Raw genomic sequence first — 25,687 nt, 5'->3', positions numbered from 1 at the left:
AGGAATCTTTCTGTAGATGTCGTCAGACAGAGTTTGCAATATTGAAAAGCCTTAACCATGAATGAACAGTGTCTTTAGGCCTTAATGTGAGGCTAGGGGCCAATCCTTTATCAACATGACTTTTCACCAATCATTTTTTGAAATGATCATGTCTTATGTATTCTAGTTGTGTTTTTCTCCCTTATCGATGACACTAATAGAGAAAAGGCCTGCGATATTGGTTTCCATCACTGTTGGTGTTTGACTTTTCATTGAAGCTGATGAGCAAAAACAAAACTCCAGGATGCCTTCTAACACTTAATCGACTGATATCATAGTTTCCATTTTCACCAGTTAGAATTAGGGGACTTCTGGAATCACAGTGTTTATAACCTGGTGCGACACAGCCCAACATTTTCCCTTACTTTGTACCATGTCATCAGTGATTGGTTGTGTGCTGAGTGATGAAAAACGTGTCAGTGTTTGTTCTGTATGAATGCTTTTTGCAGTATTTGCAACCATGTGCCATAAAGTAATAATGGGAGCAAGCAAACGAGGCAGGATGAGCCTCTGGCCTTCACCTTTTTGCTTCACTGCACACTTTGGCAACAAATAGTGCCTTAAACACTATCGGCAGAGCTGTTCAAGACTTGCCACTTTACAAGTGCAGAAATGTGGCTTTGGCTGAATTGTGCCAAGTGGTTAGGAATAGCTGTGTTGATTTGTTATTGGATTTAAATGTTTGATTGCCATACCAAAAACCTTTGTCTCCAGTCTGTACTGGAGAGGGACCAGGGTGCACGATCTGCAACTCAGTGGATCTAACTATTGTTTTGTGTTGTCCTTAGACTGGACCTTTTTTTTTTTTTATATATACACATACACAAGTTTGAACTTTCTCTACATGCCAGTCACAAAAGCCATCAGTAGCAGCTCGGCCTTGCAGCAGCATGCTGTGTTATCTGTAAAGAGAGATCACAGACTGAAACAGTGTTTAGGGTTTGATCTAAATACTGTTTCAGAGGCCTCTCCACCCCAGCAAAAAAAAAAAAAATATATATATATCCTGGGGGAAACACTGGACTGAAATGTTTATGGATCTGTCACTTGCTGTCTTACAAAATAATGTATAAGTGAGAAGCTGACCATTAGACTAAAAGAACCCATGAAATTCCACTCTAACATCATACGTTCCTTTATTCTCGTCTGCAACTCTTGGACATTTTCAGTATTTGTGCTGTTGTCGTCTCACCCTACGCGCCCTGTCTGACTGCGATGCCTAAGGACACAAGTCAACTGCAAGCTGCCTTGACTTCAACATGGTACTGTTAGTGTTGACTTTTTTTTTTTAACTCCTCCCCTTTACCAACCATACCACTACTTTACTTTTGTGTCTAAGCCTCCTCACAAATTTTGTAAACAAACGTTGCTTTCTTTGTAAATATGTTTTCTTTTTCCTATTTGTTTCTCCCTCTAGCCTTGGTGCAATTTTTGTTGCAATAAAAATACAAAGCAGTTATGCTACTTGAAATACATTAGAGTCTAGTATTTTGTACACACGTGTGATCTTTTTCTTCAGTAACAGTGATTAATGTTCAACCTGAGCAACTTCAGCAATCCCAGACTAGTGTTTAGTAAAGCCTGTTTCTGTGGGAGCAATAACAGATTTAAAAAACAAAACAAAAAAAGACACAGTAAGTAACAGGTTATGTATAATTTATTTTTTCTGTCTAGAGTATTTTGTCATTAAAATCAAAATGTCAACATTTTAAAATCATATACACTCAAGAACGCATTTAAATGTTAGCACAGCTCCTTAAAAATTTATACATATGTACTTTTTTTGTACTTGTGGACAGACAAAAGCAGAAAGTGGTCACTCAGACTGCAAAGAGTTGGGACACAGGAAAAAGGAAGACCCAGCCCACCAACTTCCCGCAATAACAAACCAATCCCCACTCCCCAAAAAGTTAAGACAGCGATGCAGGCCCCTCCCATGTGGAGGAGTGATGATGGGGTGGAAAAAGAAAACAGAATATAAACATAAAAGTGCCCCATTCTCTACTCCATACAGAAATGGGAGGAATCAAAGTTTGCAGACATAAATACTAATTTGCACATCATCTCAATCCACTTCCTCTCCCCTCAACCAAACGACAGATTCAGTAGTGTGCAGACGGGGTGGTTGGGGGGTCTAGGTGTCTGTCCTTTACATACATTTATTAATAGAAACTATGTTACAGAATTTCCCAAGCATGAATTACAGGCAACCCACTAGCACATCAACTGTACAGATCATGGCAGAGCCAGCAAATAAATTTCTAAATCCCAAGTAGCGAGGTCATCACCAATAGTTAAGAAGCGATATATACAGCTGTCCAATCAGGGAATCACTCTATGGTACAGAAAAATTGTACTTTGGGAAAAGAAAAAAAAAAAAAGCATAATTGGATTTTGACAATTTCACTGTTTCAGGGGAGGGGCATGCTGCTTGGTGTTGTATAATACAAGGCAGAGGAACAACCGCCCAGATCAGCTCTTCAGTGCAGCACATGAGAAAGGAGTGTTGACAGTTTTACATCTGAATAGTCAGGATGTGGGCTTAAGACCATGCTGCTGAATATTTGAGATATTTTAACAAGGTGAGCCACCACTTGTATTTCTATGTTACTCTCCAGTAAAACGCAATAATTATTCTAAAATTGATTTATTGAATCGGTAGTCCCAACAGCAGTGTGAGAGCAAGTGCAGCAAAACAAAGATTAAAGAGTAATAACATTAATTATAATAAGGCAACAAACAATGACAAAGAAATGCTGGTAAAGACAGAATCTGTTGATATGACCTGGGGGAGAGTTTTGGGGGTTAGACAGGTGAGGAGAGGGAGAGCTGGTGCAAAGAAACGGATGTGAATGAATCATTCCATCAAAAACAGAAAAGCCATGTTTTTTTAAAATAAACTCCCATCCAACTTCTTAACACACAGATGCTCACAAACACGGACAAGCTGGAAAACACCCAATATTCCTTCCTGTGATATCTCAAAGGAGAGACAGAGGAATTACCCACAAGGAATTTGTGGGTAATTCCTGGTTTTCTAAATGTTTTCTCCCTGGGAACATCAGTGTTGCCACATCTGGCAAAGTGTTGCTTTGTGCCGAGCAGCAGAAACAGAAGCCACAAGCAGGTTTGGATCCTGCTCACTCAGCTACACATTCTTTGACACACACACACACACACTCACACTCGAGAGCCTCGACCTGTGCGGCTGCATGATAAACGACTTCATTGCCTTCATTGTCCAATCCCACAACAACAAACCGCGAGTGAGAGATCTCACCCACGTCTTGATAAAATGCTGGATTGGTAAGCCATGCAGAAGAGGCGCCAGGAGTTTATAATTTAGGAGAATATAATTTAGATCTGATTCATACAGAACTGATCGGTGGTGGATGAAACTTAATGCAGTGTTTACATGTCATATATAGCTATAAAACCAAACATAAAAAAACAGTCTCGGTTTGTCATTATCGTATGAACATTACGTCTATCTAAAGTGTCAGTAACCCGTGTAATGCGTGGTGGCGTCTACGATACTATGGGGGGGGACTAGACTGAATGGTGCACGAAGAGTGGAAGGGAGCAAAAGAGGACAGTTATGGGACGACAACACACTGACAGAGATTAAAGAGGAGGAATTGAGACAGCAACAAAGGGAGACAGACAGGCAGAGAGGAGGAAGGAGGAGGGGAGAAATGTAGTCCACACAGCCCAGCTCAGTCTGGCCCAAGTTGATATCCATCCCCTGTTCCTTCCCTCCACAGCCCTGCTCTCATGCAGCTCCTAGTGAAGTGAGGGAGGAGGGTGGATGGACGTACGGAGGTGGAGGAGTGGAGGAATGGAAGGGGGGGGGGGGGTTGAGGGAGGGCGGGCAGGACAGAGAGAGAGAGAGAGAGAGAGAGAGGAAGGGAGGATGAAGCGGGTTTGCTTGGTCATTAGCAGCCACAGCCTTCCCTCTGGGGCTGTGGTTCGCTGGTTAGCCGGCCACCCTGAGGGGCTGAGGGCTTGTGCTGGACCCCCGACTCAGCGGCGTTCAGGTCCAGGCTGCCATCTTGGATGTTCTGGTAGATCTTCTTGGCAGCTTCCAGGAAGGCGTCCTCAACGTTTTCACCTCTGAACATGGAGTATAAACACAAACGTGAGAAAGGAGGCAATTGGGAGTTTTAAGAACGTAAGCAAAGGAATATTTCATGTTCTGCAGTCACTGAAGGGGCTGAAGTTGTGCAGACTTACGTTTTTGCACTGGCTTCCAGAAACAACAGACCTTTAAACATAAAACAGACACAATGACCGAGTCAGTAACACATTGTTACAAGCTCAAATGCCAAGTTCTCATTCGCCCTCTTTTCCTGTCTTCCCAACATGCACTGTTCTGTGTCTGGCTCACCGTTCTCCTCAGCAAACTGCTTTGCTTCCTCATACGTGACGTCCCTCTGGGCCTCCAGGTCCGCTTTGTTTCCTATGAGAATGATCACCTGAGAGAAAAGAGACAGGAACGCAAAGAGTGAGACAATACTCTAGACAGTACGGTCTTTCTTGGAGAAATGTGCTTTCGAAGCCTCCAGGAGTTAAGAAAGCCGAAGGCAGCATAGGAAGGCTGTTCCTAAAGCAGTTGTTACACTGTGGAGTTGTCTGTGAAAACTGGGGTTGGCAGTTTTCTGGAAAAGGTAAAAAAGAAAAAAAAAATACAGTTCTCTGTTCTACACCCCGCCCATCAGACAAGCACAGACGCGTCCACACGCTTGCTTTTTACATAGCTATAAAGTTACCTTCAATTGCCATGTCAACTTTTCCTGCTGTGTTTTCCGCCACTGTATCAGACTATCTCGTTCTGAACAGCCATGCACGCACATCTACATTCGTAGAGGTAGGGTTAACAGCCAATAGGAACACCCTCTCTCTGAAACGACCTGTGATTGGCCAAAATATGAAACCTGAAAAAAGAGCCATGAGGAGGTGCAGAAGTCTAGTTTCCTCTCAGACCGCTTGAATTACAATTTACTGAAAACTTATTATGTGTTTTTTGTCCAATGATGCCACAATAAAACTGCCAACCCCAGCTTTAAGAGTTCGATTGAAAGATACACTGAGGAACTGACCCACATGAGCACACTAGACAGTGCCCATAGCAACTTAACATAATTAAACCTGTAATGTCCTGATGTAACATAATGAGCTTCATTGTTGTAGCTGTGACAGACTCTCCTAAGACTCTTCTGGGACTGCTGCATGTTCAGTATCAACCATTCATGTTTTTTCCACCTATTTCTTTTTGTTTTATTACAGAACTAATGACTACAAGTGGTGAAAACGTCACTGTGCCATGGCGGTGAGTTTTGCATAAAAGAGTCATAGGCACAAATTTAAGTAGTGCGGTTTTGATAAAGACATTAACATAAAATTTGCATCAAATAAAATGTTACGTTTTGTGAGTGAGAGCTCTTGCTAAAGTCTTCCATAACTCTTATTTTCATTCAGATGACGACTATGGTGTCAAATGATAAGATAATGTGTTCATTATGTTCCCCATCTCAAACAACACCAGCCAAATGAATATCACTTGAAGCAGGAACACATGTTGACACTTATGGTACAAGCAATGACTAGACTGCAACATTGCCACCGCATTGTGATACTTCAGCGAAAAACTGCTTAGGCTAATAGGCTTCTGTTGATTTTCTTTCTACTAAGTATAAAGAGGTGACAGAAAGAACACCACAAATACTCTCATAAAAATAATATTTACACATAGAAAGGCTTACCTTGTGGTCATATTTATCCATAAAAATGACTAAAAGAAAACATAGTTCCACAAAGAAACTATACATGTATACAAAGATAGCCTGATATATAAACCTCTGGGGAAAACATTTTTCACTTGATGTTAAAAACCTGGAGTGGAAGTGGCATATTGCAGGAACACAGCTCAGTAATTGAGAGCAGTTTGATTTAGAGCTAATCATATTTACCAAGAAATCCAATTTATGAAATGGACAGGGCTCTGTGGCTTCAAACAGGCTCAGGGGAGAGGGAGAATGACACAGGGAGAAACAGAGGAAATGAATGAAATGAAGCAGAGGAAGTGACAACAGGGTTGTACTTGAAAGAAATAAGGGATGACACAGGAGAAAAGAAAACTACACAGTAAAAGAGCATATACAGAGAGCAGTGGGTATAGGGACGGAAATCTGAAGTGTGCAGGGTCATACAGTTTAACAGATGCAAAAGACGCACACAGAATAGTTCCAGTGTGCAAAGTGAAAAGATGTTAATCTGTGTACTTACAGTATTGGGGTTGGTGAGGTTTCTGGCATCAGTCAGCCAGCTGCTGAGGTGGTTGTACGTGCTTCTCCTGCATGACATCAACAGAGGGACGGGTTACTATGACGACAGGCAAAGACTTAACATCGTGCCATCTCTGAGGAGGGATCAGAAAAGAGTCTGCAGCTGCTACATCATAAGGATGGTGTAACAATGAGAGCAGGAGAGCATCATTACAGAGAGAGAAGAACGAAGAATATTTGTGTAGTTTCTCACAGGTGAAACGTACAAACTCCTGTCCAACCAAGCAGCTTTCTGTCTGTAACTGACAATACTGCAACTATTTATATGTAACTACCCATTGCCAGGTAATTTCTCTCATTTGTTCCAAGTTGCAGCCTTATCTACCATTGCATTTTTCCAATAAATGTACCATTTCTTCACCATTACAGTTTGATCCTAATGACAAACACTGTGCCAATGAGTCAAAGTAACAGAGGAACTGGTCCCAAAGTACAAATGAGTTCTACCAAACTGGATTAAATCGCTTTGAAATCTAGTCAAATGTTTTTCACAAAAGGTATGGCAGACACAAAAATACCTGGAGTTCACAGCTTTGACAAACTGTATTGCTACAGGGAATAATACAAATATAAAAACCAGTTATTAAAGCCATACCATTTAATTATAGGATATGCATAAGGAAATATCAGCTGTGTTCACAGCAACCATGCATGACATGACCAACACCCATTTTTGTCCATTAGCCCAGCAGAAGCTGTGGATGGGCCCATTAACAGTGTATGTAAACAATTCATATTAGTTTTTCCTGTTAGGTACTGTTTCTGGGGCCCTAGGGGCCCTTAGTGGATTTGGGTGTGGTGTTGACAGACATTCCACATGTTGAACTGTGTTTATTTGGCAGCCGCTGATACCATCTAACATTAGGGACAAGAAGGTCAGACAAATTGTTCATGTTTGTTCAGGAGGGAGTCTGTAGAGGTGGACTGTGCACTCATCAGATGCTTTTGTGTCCATTAACCTTCCTCTGACATAAATGGTTTTATATAATGCACTAAATGGTTATCGCATACATCACATAAAAGCTTTGGTGTAAAGTTGAGACCATGTAGTCACTGCACCCCTCATACACACATTGACACATAACAAGCTTCCTGTACCTGGTGATGTCGTAGACCATGAGTGCCCCTGCAGCTCCGCGGTAATAAGAGCGGGTGACAGCCCTGAAACGCTCTTGTCCCGCTGTGTCCCAAATCTGCAGCTTGATCTTCTGGCCGCTCACCTCGATTATCCTTGTGCCAAACTCCACGCCAATCGTATGAGGGCAGTCCGCCATGACTGGGGAAAGGAAGTGAGGTTACTGTGAATTCAATTTTTTAATTCTTTGTAGTTTTACTGTTGCTATTTTATATCCCCTATGTTGACACATTTATTTTGTGTTGCTACATGCATCATATTTAAGTTTTAAACTGTGAAACAAATGTACAATTGGTGTGACAGGAATTGTGTTCCAAGTTTTTCTTCCTTCATCCATTTGATGAAAGTTACAACTCATGCCTAATTAGCTTAAAATGTTGTATATATTTTGTGAACTCGTGTGTAGTCTCACACACACACACACACGCACACACACACACACGCACACACCTTCATTGTAAGCTAGCCGCAGGTGCATCAATAATCAATCACAGTCTTTACAGACAGTATACTCCCAGTTGTCTAAATTTGAAGTATCAATACCCAGAAAGCGGCACATTTCTTAAAAACTGACACTGAAAACCTTTACTTAATCACCCTAGTGTGCGAGTGTGTGCAGGATGTGATGGTGGCGAGTGAATGAGAAACACAGCATCTGGCTTGTTAATAGTAGCACTAAACAAAACGGAGCTGAATGGTGATGGGAGGCTGCAGCTGACTCGCACACTGAAGAAAAGTCTCTCACTGTTGAGTTCACACTCGACTTCTATGCCACTGACTTCCGCTGGCGTATGAAGAAATCTGAAGCGATTTAGGCACTCCAGTAGAACCTGGCAACCTTACATACACTGAGGCACAAGAACAGATGAAAAGAGGTCAAAATCAGGGCAGCACTTACATTTCTTTTCTGTGAACTGGTGAAGCAAACATGACTTCCCTACCCCCATGTCCCCTGTGGAGAGAGATAGACAGAAAAGACAGAGAGAAACTCAGGTCAACCAAGGAAATAACAGAAGAACAACAATTCTCTATTCAAGCCTGCAGTGTTGCCCCCATGCATGATGTAGCATTTCAGTCAGTGCTGATATTTAAAATTTCATGTAGAGTGGTAAGAGAGATAGAGAAAGACTTAAACATAATGTGCACTGTCCTACAGATTTCGACAACATGTTTTTAACCATTAACCATTTTATTATTGTGAATTTTACTTAGCTAGAACAATCAAAAGAAGCTTAGAAAAATGTATGAAAGTCTAATAAGCAGGATAACAAGATCTTAAAACCTTAACTTTCCAAAAACAAACTATGAAAGTTGCCTTCGATGTTCTAATGAAGGGGGGGAAAAGCATAAGCAAAAAGTTAAGTAGCAAGCCACTATCTCTCTGGGCTGCCCTTCTAGACTCATTCAAACAAGTCTTTAAGATCCAAGTTGAGTGTTAGCTTTGAGGCAGGGTGTTTTAGGTTTGACAGAAGGGGAGGACAAATAGCCCGGAGCTCTCTGTGTGTGTGTGTGTGTGTGTGTGTGTGTGTGTGTGTGTGTGTGTGTGTGTGTGTGTGTGTGTGTGCTCTCATGTGTTTGTAAATCTATGTACAAGTAAAAAAAGCAATATGTTCACTTAAAGCCCTCATGTTAAGAAACATGTCAAAAGTGGAACATAATTCTAATAGGGGAAAGGCATTTTAAAATGCATGTCACACTACACAAGCAGCACAGAGTAGTATGATATCAAATTTTGAAATGATGATATAATAAAGACATTATAAGCCATCGACTACAGAAAATCTCGTGGACTAAGTCATAGGCTTTCTTTGACTAATGCATTTGTCAATTTTACTGATATATCTGTCAAAATGTTTGTCCAGTATTATTAGCTATTACTCAGCATATGAATGCAGTCATGCAGAAACATCTCTTAAACTCAGGTGCTTTATCAAAGATCAAAGCAAAAAAAGACTGTAACAGACACATTGAGACACGCTGGATCCACTTAGTGTATGGGATAGCATAGAGTACAGAGTTCTTTTGGAAGTGTGAACTGCTCCGACAAGTAGCCCTGTCACGATAACTACTTTTATTCTGGCATCATGTTGCCTAAATTGTTGGTGACATTCTCATGTAAACAAACATGCATGTAAACACAACGGGCAATATTGAGGTCAGCAAAAATGATTGAGGCCATGTCCATATATTGTACGATAAGTTGACAACATAATTATTGCGACAGGCCTACCCATAAGCTCATCAACATGGCTCGCTGGAGAGCCTCCACACTCTGGTGGTGATTGGCATTGCTCACTTACCGATAATGATGTATTTGAAAATGTAGGAGTAGTTGTACGGTGCAGTGGCCATTGTGGCTCTGAAAGAGAGAAAAGAGGGGGACGTTTAGGCACGTAAACTGTCAGGACAATTTGCTGTTTTCCTACTTAGAGACTTTCAGGAAATGCAAGTAAGAGTAATAATTAAAAGTAGATTACAATGCTTTTTAAGTAAAAATTAATTATTTTATCTAACAAACAAAAACTTATATCAGCATGAGGACTTATTTTGGTTTAATTCTCCACATGAATAAAATACCTATGTTATGAACACGAAAAAAAGACATTTACGCTACACAGAGTTTATACACACATATCTTAGCCTAAATACAAGTGACAAAATACATTTATTATACTTTAAGAGAGGCTACAAAAATCCAATTTGAGCATGTCTGGGTGCAAATAAAAATACAGTAAGTACTGTACACGCTCAACTTTAAATTGGTCATGCAAGGGCCAGGGTTTTTCTACAAAGCCTTAATCCTATCAGAGCAATAGGACCAAACTAATGTGAGCCCAGGCAAGGCCAAATCCTTCATCAATGCACGTTTAAGTACAGCAATAAACCATTTTAGTAATTGCCTAATTATATTATGTTATTTCAAATTACCCGATTATAAATATGGTGCTCATTATAATACAAGCAAGTATGATCTTGATTAAAACCATAAATAACATATCTGCCCGTTTCTCATGATCATAGCAAATTTACTTCCTATCACATTCCTCTGATGAAACAGCTGAGACTGTACAAGTAACCCAAAATAAAAGTGAACACTAATACTTTTTTATTTGGCTGTCAACTAGGAGGTGCTATGACCACACTTCCCACACACTTCATGTTCATGTCTTCTTACATAAGTATCTATAAAATATCTATGAAATGTAAAAGCATCCTCACTACTTGTGTCAAGCTGACTGTTCACCTACAAACTTACTGTACTCATCAGCAAACACAAACATGAGCACAGATTTGTTCCTCTGAATCCTTTCTGCCAGTGTACAACCCAAAACTAATCATAGGGTCAGAAACTGTTAAGATTGTATTTAAGGAAATGTTTCAACAGTTACCACGTAATGATTCCTTACCCCTTTATTATACAACCACAAAAGAAAAGAAACTTTGTTGAGACTTCACTTTTTAACTTAAAGAGTACCACTTGTTAACTAACAGAGATGGTACTCTTAAGATAATACACCAGGATGTACATTTCAAAGTGAAGTGCGTTGCCTATTGTGGATACTGTAGTTCACTGGGCCTAGATGATTAGAGTATTCCAACAAAAATGGAGCTCTGCCGTAATATTATTAACATATTGCCCACAATGTACATCTTGCTACATCATGATTACATGGCAGTCAGGGTTTCAACTTCAGTAATAATGTGACATGACTTAATCAAATTACTCTATGCAGTGCATTTGCTTGCTCTATCCGCTCACAAACAACCATTAGCACTATTCATAGTTACAATAACCTAAGGTAAGCATGTAGACAAGAGAGGTGATGGATCATTTTTAACACGTAGGGGTGAAGAAAGCTCCTCAGTGGTCAGTGAGCCAGTATTTCTCTACAGCAGCAACCCCTGCTGTCTAAACTACCTGTCTCTTCTCATAATAACAGAGCAAAATAGTGGCACTGGCTAATTTAGATGGCACTGGACACAGTCTGTCTACAAGTAAACGGTGTGGCACTTACATGTACACAAGAACACCTCCAGCATCATAGGCTCAGAGATGAGCTAAAAATAACCCTGACACCCATCTGACACCCAGTGATGCTTCATTGTTCACACTCCACTCACAGCACATAGACAAAGCATCCAGGGGAAAGCCTTCAGATTTACCACACAATATCACTACTACTAATGAATCAAAAAAACATTCACGCTAATACACTGGTTGAACAGCAAAGGGGAGTAATCTTTTTCAAGACATAAAGATTTGTTCAAAAATAAATGACTGGGTCTTGTATGACATCAATGAAGCTGCTTTCAAATGCCATCTCCTGACATCAAGACTATTTTGTAGTTAGGTTGCTTTATAATTCTGTATCAAGGTGCTGCTGTACAGTGTAACTGCTGTAGAGAAGTAAATAATTCAGGCTTAACAATCAGGAGCATAATCATGTAGCAGCCTGATGGTTTCTATGTCCCTGGCAAAGATAGTCTGCCTTAAACCAGTGCTTTTCTCTGATCTGCAGATCAGTGAAAACTGATGTAGTTAAAGCAGTTCCTGGAAACTGAAATCACTGTATCACATCAGAGCCTAGTGCTGGTGTTATGCTCATACTTCTGCATCTGCAATTCAGTGACCATGTTTGACTGGACAGATTAACGCTGACATATCCAGAAGAAATGTGGATGGGGATGGGGATGAGAATCGAAGAGAGAAGCAAGGAAAGCAAGCAAGTAAAAAGAGCTTCTGAAACAGGGATGGAAAAAAAGAGACATAAAAGGAGTAGACTTTCAGTAGTATAAGAAAATTGAGTAAGTGGATGAAATATAGAGGATTGGAGACACTCATTTGTTAGACAGGAAATGAAGAGGGCCTTCAAGGCTACTTAGTTCAGGTTAATTCAGTGTCACAGAAACCTTTTCTTTCACAAAAATGGTGTTGGGTCAGGTACCCTCATGATGGCACATACTGACAGTCATACTGACTCTGGCTATAACCCTTTGAGGAATGCACTAAAAATCAGATGCCAGAAAACATCACAATAGAACAGTACACTTATGTGCCAAGATAAATTACATGAAAATAAATAATAATAGATAATGTATGTTTCAGTATTTCTAATTATCTGAAGAAAAAAATAACTTCTTAATAACAGCAGAAGCTGCTGGATGTTATCATTTGAAACTATGTAAACAACTCGCAGGGATACCAGAGCAGGCTGTGACTGTGTTTTTGTTGGTGGCCCCAGAAAGACTTGGCTCACACTCACAGTCCCCAACAAACTCTGCAACTTGACCTGACATTTGGTAATTACTCAGGCTAACACCCCACACACTAGCTAACTGAAGTGAAAAGCAGTCTGTATGAACATGCGATGTGATCATCATACACTATTACTATACACTAACTTTGATGTCACAATAATGACCACAGTACTCTTGCTATAACAAGCTTGTTTACACTATAATACTACTTCTTGCTGATTTCAAGCATAACACTAGCATACTCCCCCCCCCCCCCCATTTTCAATACATTAATTCTAAATCAACTGATGTTTTGGTTAAGTTTGGCTCTTCTTTTTTTGAACAACATGACTTCCACACAGTCTGACTGAAAGAAGTGAATGATATTGCACTGAATATAATTTCAAAGTGAAACAGAGACCATGACCAAATAACCCAATTACACCAATGTTATCCTTTAAAATACTACAGTAACATTTGAGGACCTTTTGCCATTCTGCCTCTTGTCACATGACCATCATGTGGCATCTCTATACCCAGTGTGATGGTTTTCAGTGCTCTGGAGGGTAAGCCATTAGCAAAGGCAACAAGTGTGGTTCAGCTGTGATACCCAACCCCACATTTTCAGCTTTTTGTGCTCATTACATAGAAATAAATCCCATGAGTACCCATCAAGGAGAAGGCGAGTCAAGACCATGTGACCAGACTGCAGCCTCAGCATTTCTCCATTACTCTTCAACACACTGACTCTTACTCCAGGGAAACAGTCACTGGCTTTCCTCCTCTGAACAGCCACTTGTCAAAGAGGGGACGATGCACGACTTATGGGTAACTCAAATTACTGGGTTGTCAGGAAGTCATGACACATACATAGTCACAGTGCCTCCATGATGTTCAGGCCCACTATTCAAATCATGTGACTCCTTTCAAGCCCTAAAAACAATATAATGAGATCATCACTACCATTTACAGGCGAGACAGAGCACACTATCAAAAAGCATACAAATCAAATGTATGATGATTTACATAAATTTATATGATTAAGAACCATCAATAAAAAATAAAAACAAGTAACATTGTTATTCATGTTTCAGTACACAGAGTGCACTGGCACAATAAACAGAAATGATGCAGCATTTTATGTTAGATAAAGGCAGATCTATACAAATTTGCAACACTTTGAGACATAAAGGGTCTACTTTGTCGCCAACTTCCATTTTTTTTTTTAATTGTACACATCAGTTGTTTGGAAAAGTAAAGCCAAAAGAGGAGGCTAACACGCTTTGGTTAAAGAATTATCGGACCTTTAGTAAAACGCTGCACTACGGATGATCATGGTATTACTTCTATACAAGACAACAGACAAATCAAAACAAACCCGACTGTAGTGTCTGATGTTAACTCTTTAATTTTACACTGTAACGTCATGCCTGCTCCCCAACGACAGTGGCTAGCTTAGCTTAACAACCGGTAAAGTGATAGCGTCGGTTTGGTTACTACTCTGCTGTTGGTTAGAACACAAAAAGCAAGCAACGTTACCAAGCGGAAGAGCACATAAAACCTGACGTTTACGTTTTGTTTTGTAGCTACATGATCGTGTCTGATAACAATCACGGCCCTAGATTAGCTGTATTGACAGCTAAATTTACGTTAGCTAGCTACCTTCTTGCTGACATCAATGGATGTATCTTGACAACAAATCGCATACATTGCAACATGTAAGTCGATTGCCTCTATCAAGACACGGAAAACTCAGTCAATGTCATCTTACTAGTATAAGTACGTTAGAACACCAACTTGGCTTCTGCATAATTTCACAAAAGCTACCATACACTAAACTAACGACAGCTAGGTTAGCCAACGTTAGCGATAGCTTTGGCATGCTACTTTGCCAGCTAGCTGCAGGGGTTGGATTATGGTAGATACGTAGCTTAGTTAGCTTGTCAACAAAAAATTAGTCATCGCCGAGCAAGTAATTTCTCGTCTACAATAGTATTCTCAACCCGTTTTATAGGCAATATATCCTATTCTTGGAAGCCAACGACACACACCGACCTAGTATTAGCCATCTGTTAGCTAGCGTCGTTAGCTTGCCAATTAGCTGACTCCCGGCTAACACAGGCTAGCTAAACTGTTCCAACTGTGTCATAATTTAAATATCAGAGACGCTACGTTTATCAGGCATTATGTGCGTGTGCATGAGTGTGTTAAAGTATTTCCTCTTTTCTGTCCTTACCAGAAATTAAATCTTTTGAGCTTTGTGTTCTTGAGCTGTTCAGAAGAGGAATGCAGGTTATCCTGGCTCAAGTATGATCTGTCTATCCAAGATGGCTGCCCACGGCACAGGGTTTCCTCCACTGTATACAATGGGCTTCTGGGACAAAGAGCATCATATGCGGCGATTTGCGGTGTGTGCTCCAATAGTGTGCACTGTCTCGTGGAAGGCAACCTCACCTGTAGAGGTGTACTCATGCACACTGTACTGGCATACCACTTAATACTGATTAAGTGCCGTATCATTACAAATCATTACTTTGGTGCAATCAGGAGATACAAGATTACGTGTTCAGGGATTTTACACATGCCTTTAAGTAAGAGCTAGAGGACATATATCAGACTGATTCAGAAATGTGAGGTTTTGCCTAGTAGATCCATTCACCAATTTTATGGCCTAAAATCATATATTGTTTATTTAGATCCCCATTAATTGTTTCCTTCAGCAACAACTACTCTTCCTGGGGTTCGCATTTATTTATCACTATTGCACTCAACTTCGTTTTTTTGGTCTTTGGTTGGTTTGTTTCACATGTGTTTGAGGGACCCCACATTTGAAGCCAGATTCAAATATGTCATTATGTTAACTGGGAAAAGAGAATTCAGAAAGAATTACACATTGCAAACAATCATAAGGAAAGTGGGGCTATGAGCTGTTTATTAAATGTTAAGAGCTGTGCAGCAGACATTCTGTGTCAGACAGAACGTCTGCTACAGCAGTTCTTTTGACTGCCACTTTTGCACAGATTTTATAGACTGGTATGGGTTAGTACACAGTATGTTTAGTATATTACAGGTTTATGATATACAAAACATATATTGATACTAAAGACCCTCTATAAAATGTCTTTATGATGAATGTTAGCTTACCTTATATGACCATGCTATATCAGCTCATTATGGTTGTTATTTTTCTGTTTTATTCTATTCAGTGTAAAAAAGTTATTTCTTTATTTTTATTTAGTCCATGTCAGCATTACACATGTTCATACTGTATGTACATAAAGGCATTTTTCAATCAACTGACCTACTGTTTAACACGGTTTAATTTATTCTTTATGAAATCATGTGAATGTGAATCACAAGTCAATTTGAGATTGCTCTGATTATGTGTAGTATGTGACAGTCATGGTGTGTCTTGGCACAACAGAGTTCAAAGCATTTTTCTTTTGAAAAATATGAAACATTTTAATACAGTAATTCACAACATTACATGCTTTCACTGTACAATATTTCTTAAAATCCTACATAAAACCACATGCAGTGTGCTTTCCCAAGCTTAGCCTGGAGAACTGGACAGCAAACTAAAAAAATATCTTTAATTTCGCAAAGTAAATAGCTTGTGACTTTCAAAGAAGACAGTGCACACAGAGATTTGATGGAAGTTAATGAAGTCCTTAACAGAGAAAATGGATTTACTGTACACATGGATGTAAGCCTTTATAAATCTGAAGTCAGTATGTATCTGCATTGCTGATTCAAGGTGTCTTTACTGAAAGTTTTTTATGAACTGACATTATGACTCAATGAACAAAGATCTTTCTTTCATGGCAACAAATACCCCATAATATCCCATATAGTGTACTTGAAGCTACATTTGAGTAAGTGGACGTGCACAATAAATTCACTGATGACTTCACCGGTTTAGCTTCATCATTATTTTTGATCAAACAGATTCACAGGATTATTTTGTCATAGCTCTGACCATAAGTCCAAGTTAACAATGTGACAAAAGCTACTCATTCAAGGTGCTCACCAGTAACACCATACTGAGTGAAACTCTCATTCAGCCCTAAACATGAGCAGTTAAGAGAAGAGATGATACAAAATGTTTCTCCCTTAGTCCACTGGTGTTATGTTCCCCTCCAGATTGACTCCATATCACAACCACATCCTCAGCAGCAAGAGGCTGAACAGTGCACCAATGTAGTGGAGTGTGCTTAGATAACAGGAGGGGGCGCTGTTACATAGGTCTGAGTCACAGCAGTGGATGCGCACCCCTGGCAGCTCTTGCTGCTGGCAGTGTCTGGATGTGGCACAACCGCTGGTCAGGACGATACCCAGGGCCGCTGGAGGGACAGAAGGGGGAAACTGTCAGTCAGAGAGGAGTGACGAGCTGGTGTTTGGCTCAGCAAGAAAAAAAAGCACAAGTAAGCACCAAAGACTTCAAGTGTGTAATGAGGAGGACATTTAGAGAGCTTAAAGGCACACTCTGCAGGATGTGTCTTCACAGCTGAGAAGGCAAACCTCTGACAAATAGTACATTTTGTACTCTTAAATGCAGTTAATAAAAATAAATTAAAAAATCTGTGTTATCTGTGTCTGTGTTATTTAACTGGGAAATACTGAAGAAATATACAAACAAGGACACTTTAGTATGACAGTAAAGCAAACTTAAACCTTAATCCACACTTATGTGAGAGCTGGAGATTCTCTCACTTCTGGTCTGTGTAGTTTGAATCTGAGAGCAGCAATACTTGGCATGAGGAAACTCTAAATAAATGGGAATTCTATCCCTACTTCATTAATGAGATTTTACTGATCACAGTCTTGCACTTGATTAGCACCTGACAACATCTCCGTCATTTATAATCCCCTAAAACATCATCCGGATATCCCCAGACACAGGAACCTCAGAACTTTTTTCTGGCCAACCTGAAAAGATCAGCCTGGCTTCTTCATTTACATTATGATGATGAATCTTAGTCTAGCCTATCTAGACATTTTTCACCCTCTTCAGTCATAGGCTGGAGACAGCTGAGAAGCAAGAGATACATTATATTCAGGAGAGAAGGGCACTGGACTTTGCAATAGGCTAAGGACAGATGTTATGTATCTGAGGACAAAGGGGACTTGAACTCTAAGACTCTTATGGAACCTCTCCAGCATCTGTTAGATTTGGGTTTGGCGGGGTCACATGAAGATTAACAGACTGACTAGCCACAGATTACTACCAAGACACTGCTTGAAGATTTTGACAAAGTGCTTGTCGCACTGTGTCTGATGGGCTGTTGTCAGTCCCTGTCTGAGCTTGCTGTTTCTCCGAGCAAATGGAAAAGGTGCCTCATCAGCCCTTTCAACATGAGTGGATCCTTTAGACATCCAGCGAAGGAACAGCTGGATTGTCCACGCTTCCATGGATATCAGCAGAACAACTCATCTGACCATCACTATCCTGTCGTGGCTGTCCACATCCTCCTTTTGACTCAACATCAAACAATGAATGACTTACAATTTACTCAGCAAAGCACACCAAAGTAGGGTTATGTAACTATCCCCAGCGCAAGGAGCAATAGAATATTCACATCAGCGGACAAAGAACATTTACATGAAAGTATGATTAAAATTGATTATACCAATGTCCAGTGGTACGCCAGAGTAAATTCATCATGTTTTAATAATCTTCAGCCCCACCATAAATATTCTTCAAATAAGTATCATACAAAGACACATTAGCACACTGAGTCAGAGGATAAAGAAAGGAGAAGAGAAGAGAAAGGAAGAGAAGAATCTGTGAATATGATTTCAGTTTATTAGTCATTAAATTCATGGAGGTTTACTCACTGCTCTCTGTCTTGATGCAGAAACGGTGTTTGAAGCCTTTGTGCGAGTGGGCGCAGGTGATGACCTCTGGGTTGGAACAGCCCACGTCCACGTACCTCTGGCCCTGGATGATGTTGCAGCCATAGCACTGCAGACCCGTGACTGCAGGGGACACACAGGAAAGGACATGACAGGCTAGTGCATAAAAATATTTGGCATCACATAGTTTGGCATTTTTTTTATTTCTGTTAATTACAGTGTGGGAGCCATGTTGGTTTGAAAAACACACACATCAAAGTCTTAACTGCCAGACTCTTTTCAGTCTCTTTTAAAAGTGACTGTTGCTGCTGGAAGACATCCAACCTAATAACTACCTTTGTGGCAATGTTATGGTAATGGTGGTTGTTACTTCAGAGTTTTCCAAGTTTTACCCAACCACTTGACTTTGATGTATCCATGACTCCAAATCCACATCAGAAGCATCTGCATGGACTCTGATTCAAATTCAAATTATCTTCATAACATCCGGAGAAGTAGACTTAAATTGCAGCATCATAGTCCTTCTTCCTGAAGCTACGCAACACATAAACAGTGCTAATGAGCTAATTTTACAGCAATCCTTCAGTTCAACTGAAGGCAGTATCTTGCATCGTATTTCAAGAGAAGTACATCATGAAAGCATAAAGATTCCCCCGAAAACATTTCACTGTTCCAACAAGAAACAGTGCTTAGCAGTTTGATATTTGTTCTCATCTTGACGGTACTTTACTGCTTCTTCTGTCCTCTTCTCCTCTATTCTTTTCTCTTCTCTTCTCTTCTACAGCTTGTGCTTAAGGGTGACTCACCCTCAGTAGTACACCCCATCCCAAGCTGCCTGCCAGCTCCAGCTTGTGATCTCAAAGCCGTGTCTCTACACTCAGTGCCCTGTATGTGGTGGAAGCTACAGCACAGTTAAGGACTTTAGAGGGACTAAATCAACATGCAGCTAGATCATGCTGTTTATTTTTCCTTCTCAACTGATTCCTAAAAATTATAGACTCACTTAACATGATCATTTGGCAAAAATAGGTTTGGTCCCTGTGCTGCTGAAAGAGGAGCTGGCACACATTGGATCGTCATACAACAGAATTTTCAGCATATCTTTTCAGAAATGAAATGCTCCAAAGACCTCTTTCATCTTCTCCTGAGCCACTGTCTCACTTCCCAACTCTCTCTCAAGAAAGTAAGTCTAAGCCTAAACAGAACAAATCCACCAGAGCTTAAAGGGATTGTCCGTGAATTCAGACCACTCACATACCTGTGCCTGACCTCCAAAATCCCACACACACAAGATGGCTTTGGCTGAAACCAATCCGCCCTCTTTATCTGCACAGACCTGTGGACTCAGTGCAAGGCCAGAGGGCGGACGCAAGCCTCTCACCGCCTCTGCTATGTTAAATAGCCCACCAAAAGCTCTGATTGAGCTTTCAGGAGCAAACTAATCCCAGGCAAATGCTCTTACAAAAATCACTTTAGAAATCTGCTGGGATCAATGTAAAGCCTCACAGGGACAGTGAGCACATGCCAGCCTTTAGGGGATGTGTCATATTCCCCTGCTGGTGACACACCATGCAGTCAAAGCTCTCATAAATATTGGAGTATTTCATTAGAGCTGGGTAATGGCTGTGGAAATAAAAAGCAGTGGAATGGTCATTTACATCTGGCTAACAACCTGATTTATCAGTTCACTGTGATGCGATGTTGTTACACACCGCGCTCATGAAACATTGAAAAGCTGCCCGCTCTGAGAATTTGTCAACATAATGAGGACATATTGGAATGACGTTCGGCTTTCACGGCACAATGCAACACATTATAACCAGATACTCTCCCAGTATGCATAGCAAATGTTGATTAACTCTGTATATATCAAAATCTATTGTGACCTAAATCTAATTTGACCAATTATTGATTTTGAACACGTTTAACATGCAAATTTGCCAGTAAAGCTCATCTACATTTCAACACTGAGCCAATTATATTTGTAATACTATTATATGCATTATACATTTTGTATGAGAAGCATTTTAAGAAGAAGACAGTTAGAAAAGCATTAGTGGACAAACAATGATTTTAAGAATTTAGGAAAGGTTATTACTTGCCTGTCTCATTATATATTGCTATGTTTTGCCTTTTCAGTAGGACTTAAATTTAAGTTATTCTCAAAATTAGCTTTTAGGGCACCACAAACATATTAGAAACTAATTCTGAATGCAAGATGATTACTGTAATAAAGAATTAAGGAGGTATTAAATGGTGTGCTATTATGATATTAAGCTCAATGTCCTCGGGTGATGTTTGTTTGGTGGTTATGATTCATTAAAACCCCTGAATACTATCAGCATCACCTTTTTTGAATTCCTGTCTAATTTTAAACAGAAATAACTAATTAATTTGGAAATCTGGTACTGTTTATAATGAACTGCAATTATATCTATATGCAGCTATTTGTTGCCTCATCTGCTGCCTTTCATGGATGTTAGCTCTATTTATAAACACCACATCATTAATCAGTCCAGGAGTTCACTTCACCCTCTGGTCTGGAGTTGGGATCAGAGGTGATCTGACTCAGACCAAAACACATAGATACGAATCAAGCAAAGAAACATCTCAGCACACACCGTCACCCCAGTTTCTTCTTGTTCGGTCCCTAATGAAACAAAGGTTGCAGCCAAGCTGAGTCAGGTCAATGCTTATTGCTCTATAGGGAAATTCAGTTTGGCACCTATGGATATTACCTATTGTTAGGAGGCATAGCTTTGAACTCCCAGGTCAATTACATGCGGAACAAAGGCATATTCAACATGGTCGTTCATTATATTAATGTGATCTGTTCAGTTGGTTTTGTTCGAGAACATTCACCAGCCTATTTTCGATAATTCTACTGCTGTGTTATCTTAATATTTTTCAAATGTTTAATGTTGATTTTTACAATATTTATCTTACAATATTCCGTGTATTTATATTGTATTTACTGATTACTTTGACAGCAAAAGGCTGTTGTAAGTGAAGATTATTGTGTCTGTGATATCATTAGTGCTCAGCGCACTTTTTCTTGTCTGTCACAGTCAAATCTACACATGTGCGCAGACACACACACACACACACACACACACACACACGCACACACACACACACACACACACACACACACACACACACACCCACACACACACACACACATGCACAGCCTGTTCATACGTCTCTATGCACTGCAAAATTCTCCATACATTTCAACACTAAAATAAATCCTACTCACCATGTGTCAAGCACAGTGCCCAAACCAAGATAAATCCAAGCCCATACACCAGCCAGGTATGTAAAGTCATGGATGCAGCACAGTAGTGATGGTCAGTGGTCAGTGCTGGAGGAGAGAGAGCCAGATATTCCCTCTGCTCTCATCTATTAGTCCACCACAACAGACAGAGAGAGAAATCTAGCAGAGATCCCACTTTCCAAAGCCTGAGTAGTCCGACTGTCTCTCTCCACCCCAGCCTCAGCGAAGCTCACGCAGTGTGTGAGTGGAGTGCCAGTGAGAGTCCAGTGAGAGAGGGAGCCAAGCATCCAGGCAGTCAGTCAGCTCAGCAGCCAGTCAGGCAAAGAGACGAGGGGGAGGAAGATAAATGAGTGAAGGAACTAAATAAATGAATGTCTTCCTCAGTGGTCTCCTCACGTCCTGAGTAGGAGAAGCTCGTGGAACTGGTGGTTTGATCACATAAAGGGGGGGGGGGAATCCTCTCTTCACTCATGTCACCTCCTGAAGAAAAAAAAATGAGAGAACCACCTTCTCTCATCACTGAGATGAAAACAAACAGTGTAGCAGTGAGTGTGGTCCTTTTCCAGTTGGGGCAAACACATCAATCAGGATTAATTCCTGATTGATAATCCATCGCTTCTAATTATAGCCCTATCACAGTGTGTTAAAAGCCCAGGCAATAAATGGGATGGCACACCAGGGGGGCAAGGTTGGTGTGTATGTGATCGTGTGCATGTGTGGGTCTTGGAGAGGGAGCATTGCCAAAGGACACACAAACACACACACTTTCCCAATGGGGCAGGTTATCTCTGCTCGGTGTATCACACTGGGGAGAAAATTCTATCTAATCAAGAATTAAAGAGTAAATCCTTTCTTAGAGACTGTAATGCCAGAGGATAAGGCAGGCTTTGCGGTAAGCCCTCATTCCCTCCCCACCCAAAGCAACATATGGTCTAGCCTGATAGATGGCTGCCAATGATCGCTGTCATTCATATTAAGACATAGTTACAGTGACGAGTGCCGATTTTTACACATATGTTTTGATTACAGTGGAACGCAGATAAGGTGTTTTTTCATTAGTGCTCATTTACAAAACAAACAAAGCCTAATCATGTCCTGCAGTTCATCTGTTTATGTTGTGCCTCTGCACACACACACATGTGTGTGCCTTTTTTTATTTGTAAGTGTGTGCAGCTGTGTGTGAGTTGTCTCTCCTCTCTGTGCTTTTATTCGTGAGTCATTGTTTTGTGTGTGAGTGTGTGTGAAAGAAAAAACACGGCGAGAGAAGAGAAATGCCAGCAGTGTGTACTATCTGTGCGAAGCATATGGTAGGTAGAAAGGGCCATGTAGACAGTTATGTGTGTGCTTGAGGAGGTTAGGGAGGAAAAGATGCTGTTTTAAGCTTAGCTTTGATCAATATTCGTGTGTGTGTGTGTGTGTGTGTGTGTGTGTGTGTGTGTGTGTGTGTGTAAACTGTAACCTTGAAGACATCAGGGAAATACACTTATTTGCGTTCTTGTGAAGAATTAAATGAGAAGATTGATACCACTGTCATATTCATCCATTAAATGTGAAGCTACAGCCAGGGGATGGTTAGCTTAGCTTAGCTTAGCTTAGCACAAAGACTGGAAACAGGAGGAAACAGCTAGCCTGACTCTGTCCAACGGTAACACAATCCGGCTATCAGCACCTCTAAAGCTCACTAATTAACGTGTTATAGCTTGTTTGTATAACTGGAGCCTCTGCTGGTAGCCTAGCAACTGCTCAGCTTTGTGTTAAGCTAAGATAACCAGCTGCTGGCTGTGGCTTCACATTTACAGTACAAACATGTGAGTGGCATCAATCTTCTCAGACTGAAAGATATCAGACTTTTGCTCCAACATGAACTCTTTCCATAATACCAGCCTTATCTCACGTGATATACTAATTCTAAAAGTAACATTACATTTGGCATACACTCTCACAAAAAATACCCACCCACGCACACGCACGACTCAACATCCCGAGATTCCCATTTGTCATGGACATGGGTGTTGAATCTATAATGTGACATTTTCATTTTGCATCAACACAACCAACAGAGTGGTTGTTAAGTATAAAAGAGCAGTCCCAATGCTGATGTGCTAATGCAATTTTTGTCTCAACCTTTTTCCCTCTTTCCCCATCTCACAGCCCTTATTCATTTATATTCTGCTGAGCTGCTTGAGCCTTTGAGTGATAAAGCCATGAAAGAGAGTGAGAGAAGGATGGATTCGGAGGGGGAAGAGGAGGTCCGGCAGTACCACAATGATGAAAGTGAGTCTTCCCCAAGCTGCTCCTGACTTATCTTATGGCACACAATAGCTGCTTTAAATACCCTTGAAGTCCCCTGCGGTGGCTAGTTTGGAGTGACAGTGACAAGAATAGGGAGGGCTACATGGCTTTAAATTCTTGATGAAATTGCAATTAAGACACCAGAAGAAGAAATGAGCCCGAGGCTGCGCAAGCAACGACCAAAAAGAAACAACAAGGATGTGAGGAGGAAATACATGAAAAGTTAATTCTGCTCTGTGGGCTTTAATTCTGGGCATCTGTCATCGCATATAACCCTCCCCTAAAAAGTGTAGAGGAGATGAAACTGGAAATGGCCGTTAAGTCTCGTGCATTAACCACAGCCCAGCGGGTTCTCTGCAGAGTTAATGAGCAGTAATCCAGTAGTGTTTGACCACAATACTCTACAACATGGAAAGATATTCTGCAGGCTATGTGCAGCTAAATCAGAACAAAAGTCTTGAAACTGCATCATGGAGAGCAGCGAGGTTTGAGACTTCACTTTCAGGGACTTTGATGCCCCACCAATTTGGCTGGTTGGAGAAATCCTCAGGGGTCTCTTTCGCTTCCTTTTAGGGGAAAGTTTTTGTGCTTTTGTCACATGTCCCATGATTATCGCCTTAATGCTGGCACTAGCTGTAAGATTAACTGCTGAGGCCTTGAAGGGAAACTGCCTTTTAGCACCCAGAATATCAAGTAATTGAAAGTTTGACCGGATGTATGTGCCTCTGCAGTTTTACACTAAAGGGAGTGCAAAGCCGGATTCTCCTTATACAGCAAAGGAGACGTCTCAGCAAAAGGCTTAGCTTCAGTTGTGGAAATGTAAGCACTTCTGAATTTTGCTTCATTGCCCTTTAAATTATGGTCCCCAGCATTTTTATAGAAATTACATATATTCAGGTTTCAACGCACTCATTTACTACATGAATTCACAAAATACACTCTCTAGAATGCATTTTTTTACTTTGCATAAGTAAATAATTCATTGACATATTGTAATTGATAATTTCCCATAATTTATTCAAATATCTGCTTGTTTTCTTGCATGTGTGTAATCATTTTTGCAATGTAAATGCATATATAGTATATGCATATTACGATCTTCTACATCAAAAATCATGAAATTAGTCTTGTTGACACCTCCTACAATTTTTTTATGGCAATCCAGCCAATACCCTAGTGAGACATCCCTGACCTAATAAGCTACAATGTCTACCATGATGGGCAAGTGGAGGTTCAAAAGACACTACCGGGTTAACATAATTATACGTCTTCTCAAGCATGTAAGCGCTGCTCCTCTCAGCGTCTTATCAGCCAGTGGCATTTTAAGAGGCATGGTCCAATCAGTGGCCGTGTATTTTGTGCATGGCTGCTCCGTCTCCCTGCCCGAGAACCCCGAGGGCGAAGCCTGGGGCCCTCTCACCATCTGCTGCTGTCACTGGGGGTGCCACTATCACGTTCGCAGTGCCATGCCAGCCCAGTGAGCCCAAGACCAGGCTTTGACCCTCT

General features: G+C 40.6%; 1 protein-coding gene across 1 annotated transcript; it reads right to left on the bottom strand.

Annotated features, from left to right (window-relative positions):
• Nucleotides 1-1,678: 1,678 nt before the first annotated feature.
• On the bottom strand, nt 1,679-15,075 carry rab14l (RAB14, member RAS oncogene family, like). The gene is made up of 8 exons (XM_070924541.1): nt 14,993-15,075; nt 9,819-9,877; nt 8,417-8,470; nt 7,482-7,659; nt 6,325-6,391; nt 4,427-4,514; nt 4,273-4,303; nt 1,679-4,152 (listed from the first exon to the last, which is right to left on the bottom strand). The coding sequence occupies exons 2-8, from the start codon at nt 9,868-9,870 to the stop codon at nt 3,975-3,977; spliced, it is 648 nt and encodes a 215-aa protein (XP_070780642.1). The 5' UTR covers nt 9,871-9,877; nt 14,993-15,075; the 3' UTR covers nt 1,679-3,974.
• Nucleotides 15,076-25,687: the final 10,612 nt, after the last annotated feature.

This window comes from Enoplosus armatus, chromosome 18 (genome assembly GCF_043641665.1).
Source record: "Enoplosus armatus isolate fEnoArm2 chromosome 18, fEnoArm2.hap1, whole genome shotgun sequence".
Classification (NCBI taxonomy): Eukaryota; Metazoa; Chordata; class Actinopteri; order Centrarchiformes; family Enoplosidae; genus Enoplosus; species Enoplosus armatus.
The sequence above is the reverse complement of the archived record's forward strand: the minus strand, read 5'-3'. Positions and strand labels throughout refer to the sequence as shown.